The following is a 9,850-nucleotide window of genomic DNA, read 5'->3' on the forward strand; positions in this document are numbered from 1 at the left end:
GTATTTTTTTATTTTCCAGTTTGAAGTAATTTCAAACTTAGAAAGTTGCAAGAACTGTGCGAAGAACTCCCACTTACCTTTTACTCCTATTTCTCAAATGTTAACATTTTACCACCTTTGCCCTGTACTCCTTTTCGTACCTCTTTTTTATTAATAGATTTTTAAGAATAGCTTTAGATTTACAGAAAAATTGAGCAGATAGTATATAGAGTTCAGATATACCCCCCCACACACAAACACAAAGTTTCTCCTATTAGAAACATCTTACATAGGTATAGTACATTTGTTATAATTAATGAACCAACATGGATACATTGTTATTAAATAAAAACCTATAGTTTATTCGGATTTCTTAGATTTTACTTCCGTGCTGGTGTCACTTTAACTTGACTTAATCTTTCTGAAGTACAAGCTGGTAAATGTAATGAAAGGTGTAAAACAGCATCTGGGAAAATAGCCAAGAAATAAAAGAAATTTGTGATTATTTTTACAAAGATATTTATGTTAGTACAATTTGTAATAGCAAGAAATGACCCAAATATCAAAGAGTAGGGAAATAGCTAAGCAAACTATCACATATTAACATAGTGGTATGCCTTCTGCCTATTAAAAATGTAAACTAGGAAAATTGCTTTAATATATGGAGCATGCTGTTAATGAAAAAAATAAAATGTGCATGCTGATTAAAATTAGGCAGCCCAAAGTTAAAAGGGAATGTATGGAATGAAAATAATTAAAACTTATTCCTTATCATCTTCTGTGAGTATGCTGAATTATCAAAAAATAAGTTTCATCTTCTGGAAATGTATTAAGTAAAAGATCTATATCATCAGAAAAACAAATGTTTAGATCCCTATATTCCCTTCCCCATCCTTATGTTGAGTGATTAAGTAGTTCTAAAATATTTTACCTAGCTATCAGGAAAAACAAAGATAAAAACCAGTGATACCGATAGATCTAGCCCATTTTAAGTTGTAATCAAGTAAATGTTGAAGAACATAGTAAATGTTCTTCAATCATTACGGGCTCACAGCTGTCTCAGGTCTCCACTGTCTCACAAACAGAAAAGGTGTGAGTCTACCTGTGGAGCTATCATTCTATGCATTGAAGTGAGATCACAAAATATTGCACTGCATTTCCTGGGCAAGAATTCTGATACCTGTCATGAAGTCTTGGGAAAACTGAGTCCTAGAACAACTTTCCAAATTTGGGATATACTCTTTCAGGAGCAGTATAGCCAATGTAGATAATCTTTCATAGACATTTTTCTGCTAACCTTTGTCTCTGCCAACTGTGGCAGTCAAACAGGAACTGACAGGTTCCTGTCTTGAGTTTCAACTCAAGACTACTGCTATTTGTTAAGGTTTTAAAATTATTTGAAATTTTCAATTTTTAATCACTTTCAATTCTGTCACTTCACTCCTCTTCCCAATATAGTTCTAGCATGGATAATAGGGGAGTTGGTTGTCTCTACATTTTTACACAAGATTTGTTGTATTTATTTAAGATGTCTCCCAGATTCTTAGTGAAGGAAAGCATCTGCATAAGGAAGCTGACCCAGTGACTACTAAAATTCTTAATCCTATGAAGAGTTTGGGATTCTTTGAGAAAAGGATTAATTCCAGGGCAAAGACAAACATCTGCAAGCAGAGGTAACCTTAGGTACCACCGGACTGTAATCCCATTTCTCTTATGTGTGTCAACTTCTTGTGGTCTCTTGGGTCCAGGTGTTTTCCTGCTAGATGAATTGAAAATACGTGATCTAATCTCCAGATGTTCAGTCTTAGGGAAAAATAAAACAATTTACTAAAATATATATGGAAAAAACTGTAGGTGGGCAGACAGTATTATGAGAATGATGAAGGCTCTACCTCTTCTGGCTGGGAGGTCTTTACCCTGGAATCTTCATAGAAGCTGTTACATTTGAGCTGTCCCTGAAAAACTAACAGTAAGTTCACCAGGAAAACAGCAAAAGGATTCTAACCTGAAAGAATTCAACATCAATACAGAAATTGAAAGGGAAGGGTGGTTAGTACCCCCAATGGGCTGGTGTGGCTTTTGTGGAAGGTTCATAGCAGGGAGGGGTTGGCAGGATGCTGGGAAAATGCACTGGGCCTGGCAGCTCTCCTCGCCTGAACTTGACAACGTATGAGGGTGATTTGATCAGATCTGTTTTACTCTTCGCTCAACATCCTCTTCTGCCTGGCCCCCTTCCAACACACATGTTGACCAGGTAAGAGAGTTCACTAGAATCATAGGTGTGACATGTGGACAAAGGCCTGAGGGACCTGAATCCTCATGAGAATGAACTTGAGACCCAGGACTGTGTTCTAATTAGCCAACACCAGAGCTATGCAAATCACACACTGAAGCTGAAGTGAAGAATGTGGTAGAACCAACAAAGCTGGTTCTTTGGAAAGCCAGCATCTTTCGAAAAGATTCCTGGCCACTGTGAAGCCCTCCTTGATTTTCTCAGCCCAAAGGATTTCTCGTCTGAAATCCTCTGGAACACTGAACTCTGTACTTACTACACTTTGAAATTTTCTTCTTGCATTGTGGTTGTTTTGTCCTGATACCACTTTTTTTCTCTTTGCCTCGTTTTAAAAGCTTATATCTAATACCCGTTGGGAGCAAGATAGGGTGTAAATCACTCAACAACAAATCTTGTTAGGTTTTAAGTTTCAAGAAGTGAGAGATCATGTCCCACTCACCTGCATAAATCCCACAGCACTGAGCAAAACATATTTGTTGAATAAATTGATATTGTGATAAAAATACAGTAAAATGAAAACATTCTTTGGCTTTTAAGAGAAGTTGACATTTTTGTGATTTTTTTTTTCCCCTTGAAAATCACCCAGCAACTAGAGAATTTGCATAGATGTTTATCTTTTATTCTTTTAAATTTCCATCTCTCCTAACCATGGCTCACTGTCGGGTTGTCCCTCTTTCTTCTTGATTTGATCTGCCAAAGTTTCATCACTTGATAAGTCTCTTTGGGAAAAAACAATCCTTAAATTTCTTTATTATGCCTATTTTTTTTATGTTTTCTAATAGAACAGATATATTTATTTCAGCAAAATTATAAAGTAAAACTATGTCTAGCCTGGCAAAAACTATTTGACAGTCACCGAGACACAATTTTGTAAAGAAGAAAGTTAACAGTAATCAGCATAAATACAATAAATTATGGAGGTTTGTTGACATTTAATGGGGGAAAACAACCAGAAGAAATATAAAAATATTTTTAAAATACAGCATCATTACCACAGCACACGAAAACATTTCCATAAAAAAATTAACAATTTCCACTTGGAAATTCTATTTTCAGCCCTCTTTAAATTTATTCTGAAATCTTGATGTGCTACTGTCATTTATAGACTAGCTGGTCTCTCATTCCACAGACCCACAAAGATCAGTCCTGTCATAAGTAATTAACAGAACGCTACCTGTTAGAGACACAGCACTTCAAGGCTAATATTTAATCTTAATTGGCAACAAGTTTAGTGCAAATAAAATTATATTTAGCAGCTTAGAGAACTCCTGGTGGGGAGGTATTCACCTCTTAACCTATACCGCTTCCCAGAGCGAAATCACTTCTCTCCTTTATGAGTATGAACATTGGCCATTCAAACCTATTGCAAACTACTAATGCTAATTCTGTTGTTTGTGACACAGGGAGTTTCCATGAAAGATGGTTTCAGTCACTAGGTAAATTAGCCAACAGTTTTTCCATTTGGAAAATTTCCCTTAGGTTGATTTAAACAAAAAAATCAGGGCTACATGTCAGTCATAACTGGATCTTACCCAACTGACCCAAATGAGGCACAAGTTATTTGACGCATTAGCCTACATAGATTGCATTCAAAGGAAGACCAGGATGGAGCTGAGGAATCTCTTAAATCAAATTCTACTCTCCAGTAATAAGTTTATTTCACCGATTTGAATGCAAAAAAAAAAGAAGGAAGGAAGGAAGGAAGGAAGGAAGGAAGGAAGGAAGGAAGGAAGGAAGGAAGGAGAGAGGGAGGGAGGGAGGGAGGGAGGGAAGGAACAAAGGGAGGAAGGGAGGGAGGGAGGAAAGGAAGGAAGGAACAAAGGGAGGAAGGGAGGGAGGGAGGAAAGGAAGGAAGGAACGAAGGGAGGGAGGGAGGAAGGGAGGGAGGGAGGGAGGGAGGGAGGGAGGGAGGGAGGGAGGGAGGGAGAGGAGCCATCTGATTTCAAATCTGGTGCTTTCCACTCACAGCCAAATTATTCTCCACTGAACAGAAGCCAGAGATCTACCAGCCAGAGAGGATTTTGTTTGAGCTTCGTCAATTCCTCGAAATGCCTCCCTTCTTATTAGATATCTGTTCCCTCCCTAGCCAAGGCCTGGGATCACTGCTTCGGAAAACAGTGTGGCTTACTGTGCCCAGATCTGTGGTGGCAAGGGAGGAAGAAGAAACACCTGCTGGGTTTTAAGCACCTGACTCTATCCCTTGTAGAGGATTCACTGGCCCAAGAACTTGAGCCCTCAGAGAGCCTGGCTGATCCCCGAGGTCCAAGATGTGTTGACCTAAAACTCAGGCAGGTAAACTCCAGTCTGACCTCTCTCTTTACCAACTCCTCAGCAATTTTTCTGTTTCCCCTGAATTCTCTCACTGAGGAGCTCAAGGATGGGGGTGTGGTGGCTGCATGTCGGAGAGAGGGTCCCACTTCAGTCACTATACTCTTCTCTTTCCCTTGGAGTGGGGAATTTCTCATACTGGTTGGCCAATTTCCATTTGCTGTGCTGACTTTTGAGTAGTGTGGCAAGGGAAGTCTTCCGGGTGATATTTCTAGATATTTCCCGGCTCTTGGCTTTCCTGGTAGGGGAAGAACTTCGGACCAAGGAATAGACAGGAAAAATAGGCTTGCCCCGAGGAGCTCCCAGCAGCTGCCATATCTCCCCAGAGGTATTACTGGTCAGATACTGCCATGGCTTCTTCCCACTGTTGTCCCGGACATTCACCCGAGAAGCCAACCTTTGCACTAGTAATTTCATGACCCCTTGGTGGCCGTGAATGGCTGCAAGGTGCAGAGGGGTATACCCACAACCAGACTTCACATTTACATCGAGAGCAATCCCTGCTTTCTTGGCACCAGAGACCAAGTCCTGAAGGGCCCTGAGGTCACCATGTTTAGCTATCCAGTGCAAAGCAGTGTACCCAGTCAAGAAGTCCTTGTGCAAAGCCAGTTGGGGCTCCTCCCAGAACAAAGTCAACACCTGAATCCAACACCCAGTGGCAAGCTTCACAATCCATTCATGCTCCCTGGCATCTAGGGGGACCAGGGACGACTTGTGCTCAGAAGGTCTGTGTGGGACCAAGGCTGCAGGCTCCTCCCTACCTGGTGCCCACAGGCTGTGTAGCTGACCCCTCTCAATAGCAGCCTTAATGTGGGCAGGTTTTGTTGTCAAAGCAGCATCCACCCTGGGGCTGGACACGGCTCCCGCCTTGGAGGGTTTCCTGGACCGTGGTGGGCGCCGACTTCTTTTCAGAAAGTCCTCCTCAACCCACTCCTCATCGGAAGAGGACAATTTGGCTCTCTCTGCCTGAGAGCTCCTCCTGAGGGATCTCCTTAACTTGGGAGCTGGCCAGGATAAAGGCTCCTGCTGATGGCCTGCAAGGCCATTAGCCCCTTTGGGGACCTGCTGACAGATGTGACCATCTCCTCTGTCCCGGAGGCCCTGAGGGCTCCTGCTGGGGCTGCCCTCTTTTGGAGAAAGACCCCCAGCTGGATTCCTAAGCTTTCTCCAATCTGGAGTTGCCAAGGCAACATGCAGTCCCTCTTCAGAACCCCCAGGGGACTCTTTGGGCCCACTACTGCTCTCGTCACTGCCGTGGCTGTCCTGGTCCACAAAGTCATCCAGATCTTGGAGGGACAGCTGACAGCGAATGCTACGAAAGACTGTCAAAGGCGGGTTCCCGGGCCAGGATTCAGGAACAACAGGAAAGAGAGAATGAGGGGCTGGAGTGGGGTCTAGCAGCGACGAGTTAGATTCTGGGACCCACCAGCCCATGTCTGAGGGGAAGGTGTCTGGCAGCACTGACCAGGCTCGGATGGGGCCCTGGTCCCAGGCCTCGGGTACATGGGGGTGTCTGGCCACCCACTCTCGAGTGCGCTGCTGCTGCAGGGTCGAATAATGCAGGTTGACGGGGGTCACCTGCTCCGGCGCGTCTCCAGGGGAAGGATGGCGGGACCGGAGGGCAGGCGTGGAAACCCCACTCCCTTTAGCCTCGACGGTTGGAGAAGACGAGACAGGCGCTGCCCGCACCTGCGCGGACCCCGCGGGCGCGCCTTCCCGCTCCTGCCGGGGAGCCCAGCGGTCATCCTGGGCAGCTGGAGCCGGCTCCTCATCTGCGGGGCCCGAGTCGGGGAGCGCGTCCGGCCGCGGCTGGCCGGGGAGTGCCCCCAGGCCGTTCTGGAAACATTCCCCGTAGCAAAGGCCCTGCGTCTCCGCCGCCGCGCACCTCGCTGCGACCTGGGCAGGTGCCGCTGCAGCCGCGGGCTCCGGCGCCCTATAGCCGGAGCTGCCTCTGCGCTCGCCGCCTCTCGCGGCCGCCTCCGGGGCGCCGGTGACAGGGACTCCGCTGAAACCTGCGTGGGCGGCTGCCGCTGCGGCACCTGCCGGCTCCTCCTCCCTGTCCTGCTCCCGCCGCCGCCGCCGGGGCTGCGGCTGCGGCGACTCCCTGGGCTGCGCGCCTCGCGGGGAGCGTGTCGCAGCTCCCCCTGCAGGGGCGGCGGCCGCGGGCGCGTCGCGGGGTCGTTGCAGCCGCTCCTCCCCCAGAAGGTCCCTGTACCTCCTCTTGAGCACCACGTACTTGGTGCCGTCGGGGTCCTGACGCACTGCGGCGACCGAATTGACAAAGCCCTTGAAGAGCTCTCGCCGGCGCTGGTGCTGGCTGGGGGCCGCGTCCGGGTCTCGGAGAAAGCGCTTGAAGTGGCTCAGCAAGGCGGCGTTGGTCACTCGGCCCCCGGCCTGGCACAGAAAGTCCAGGAGTGCCTCCTGGCTCAACTCCCGGGCCATCGCTGCCTGGTCGTCCCCTGACCCCGGGGTATCTGCGTCTCGCCCTTCCTGTGCTCTCTCCCGCCAGTCGGAACCCTGGCCTGTCGGGTGTCACCTGCGCCGGGGCGGCGCCACCCGCCTCCATCAGCCGCGGAGGCTGGCGCAGCTCGCAGCCCCCGAGCGCGCCAAAAGGGCCGCGGATCCCCCGGGAGAAGCCCCCGGGCTTAGCCCCCGCGCACCGCTGGGATGGGCGAGGGCGGCTCGCCAGCCTCCCCTGCTCGACGCCGGCCTCTCCCGGCGAGTGCGGGCAGCGAAAGTTCCCGGGGTAGGTCGGAGTCGGCTTCACCTGCGCGCTGGTGACGCCTCCTCCGCGGCTCTGGGGGAAGGGCCGGGCCCGCCTCCTCCGGTCCCTCCGCCCTCCGAGGTCTCCCCCACCCCTGCCACCCATCCCCGATGAGTCAGGCTGGTCCTGGCCAGGCAGAGCGCGCCTAGGTGAAGTCGCCAGCCAGCCGGAGCCGACCGCGACCTGCTCCGCAGGACGCACGGCCACTCCCGGCCCGGGAAGTGGAAGGCAGGTAAACGACTGGCCGTTGCTTTGAGCCTCGGCCACAAAGGAAACGAAAGCACTAGAAGATCCGTTCCTGCTCTCACCTAGAGCTGCATGAGTTATGGCTGAAGTCTATGGGTGAGGAGAAAGGTGCAAATTAACCGGCATTCTGCGTTCTCGCCAAAAGGTGGGATATAATTTCAAATTCTCGGAGGTTGGGGAAACTCACTTTGCATTTCAAACAAGCCTCTCTCGATCAGGAGATACAGCCCAGCGCCCGCGCCGAGGGGTCCTAATACGCCAAATCTGTACTGGAAAGAGAAATCACTCTGCAAGTTGCAGGTTGGTTTCGGCCTTTCCTTTTCCTTTGTAATTGTCTCACGTTAAGGTGCAGGAAAAATCAATTTGATAGTTGATTGCCCCAGCAGCTAAAATAACCAGGAATTATGTCTTGACAGTTAAGGTATTTGATGCCTAGTGTTACTTTGGTTTTTATTTTTCTCTAAAATTGGAGAACAAAAGAGATTTTTGCACCGTCTCTTTCGTGTTGACTAAACTGTAGTTGTTTTTTCTCTCCAAATGTAAGGTTTCTTCCCACACTTTCAAAATGTTAAGCATGTTACAAGCTAGCCTGATTTGACTGCATTGCTACAAACATCAGAAAGTCCACTTGACTCGAATTCTTCATGGAGAGGCTGGGAACCTCCTAATTCCGGGTCCAGTTGTAGCTGCTTTCCCCCTTCATTTTATCTGTCTGTGTTTTGGTCCTTTTATTGAGGTCCTTGAGTTGAGGTCCTGTTTATTTATCAGTCCTGTTTACAAGCCCAAGATACTTCATTGTTTGATCTACCCACCTACCCGCCCTCTTTCATTCTTTTCATTAGCTGTCTTTACATTTCTTTCAGTTATGACATCCTTGACCCTCAGCCCCAACTGTGACAGCAAATCTATTTTGGCAAGTCTATTTTGTGGAATCTTCTGTCAGCTGTATGCATTTCCTATTATAAAATCTCTATTTTCTCCTGCCCTGTCATTTGCCTCCTTTCCTATATGCCCCTCAATCTTTCCACGTTCCTTCTTTTCTCTACCATTTCTGACTGTGTCATGAGTCTCTCTCCTTTTTGCCAAGGAAGGATACTGAAAGTATGTTGGTCCCACAATTGTCAACATGTTTTAGCATAGACCAATCTTAGTGACTGCCCGTAGGCCACACTAACTGAGATTTATTTTAATTCCCCAACAGCACCCTGGTACTTTTCCATGAATGAATTGGAATCCTTGGCTTTAAATTATCTAGGTCAGAAAGAAGAACTGGGAAACATTTCTGTCTATTTTTGTCATTTTCTAGAATCCAAACCCAGTACTGTATTGAGAGGGGAGTAATGGTTTCCACTGAGGTGGAACATTAGCTTCAGGCTTTGAGGATGGTTATTAAAATAAAGGTTTTGTATTAAACTTCAGTTCCCTTTTGTGTTTATTTCCTGGTGTAGTCTTGGTCGGACTGAGAGGTGTGTCCACACCTTGGGCAGGAGAACTCAGGGGAAATCAGGTAGGTGATATAGAGTGTCAAGTGGAAAGAACCACCTTTTGGTACTTTTCAAAACTTCTGGTTAAAAATAGGGGTCTTGTGGCAAGAAGGAGTGATGATATTCAAGTTTGGACTTGAAGCACTTAAAAGGACTAAGAAGAAAGGAAGGGACCATGAAGGGCATGGTTGTTGAAATCAGATTATCTTTAGTTGGGGGTGGAATAAGTAGCTGTAGAGGAGCAGAAAGAGGAAAGGGAAAAGAAAAAAATCCAATTACTGTAAATTCCTGGGTGCCCAGGTGGTGAAGCATCCAGACCTTCTCTCCGCCTGTCTCTCTTGGTTAAGGGGATGATTAATTAGAATGCTTTTCACCTTATCTCAGGGAGCATATTTATGCCTCCCTTATATACAGTTCATTATTTCCAAAAATATTTATGGAGAGTTCATGTTGCCTGGCACTACAGGAAATTGGTATAAAGAAGAAAGCATGCTCGAGAACTCACTATTTATCAGGAGCAGCAAACGAGACAAATGGCCTGAACCTCTGTGTTAAGTGATTTAACAGAGGTGCACCAGATGCTGGAGACGTTAAGGGGCTGTTTGTAAAGGAAGAACCTCAGCCCAGCTTGGGGGATCAGGACCAGTTTTCAATAAGAGGCAACTTTGGGGGGAGGGGGGTTCACAGTGTGAGGGATATAAATGATGAATGTCTAAGTATTACCTTGTCTTGTACACCTTTAACTAATAAATTATA

General features: G+C 47.0%; 1 protein-coding gene across 1 annotated transcript; it reads right to left on the minus strand.

The window, feature by feature from the left end:
• Positions 1-328: 328 nt before the first annotated feature.
• Positions 329-7,321, minus strand: SOWAHB (sosondowah ankyrin repeat domain family member B). Its single transcript, XM_081059922.1, has one exon. The coding sequence runs from the start codon at positions 7,040-7,042 to the stop codon at positions 4,691-4,693; it is 2,352 nt and encodes a 783-aa protein (XP_080916048.1). The 5' UTR covers positions 7,043-7,321; the 3' UTR covers positions 329-4,690.
• Between the last annotated feature and the right edge of the window lie 2,529 nt (positions 7,322-9,850).

This window comes from Rhinolophus hipposideros, assembly GCF_964194185.1.
Source record: "Rhinolophus hipposideros genome assembly, chromosome: 1".
In the NCBI taxonomy this organism is placed as follows: Eukaryota; Metazoa; Chordata; class Mammalia; order Chiroptera; family Rhinolophidae; genus Rhinolophus; species Rhinolophus hipposideros.

Bases quoted from the DNA above. Each gene is read 5' to 3' on its own strand.
- SOWAHB (XM_081059922.1), bottom strand. From the start codon at position 7,042: ATGGCCCGGGAGTTGAGCCAGGAGGCACTCCTGGACTTTCTGTGCCAG.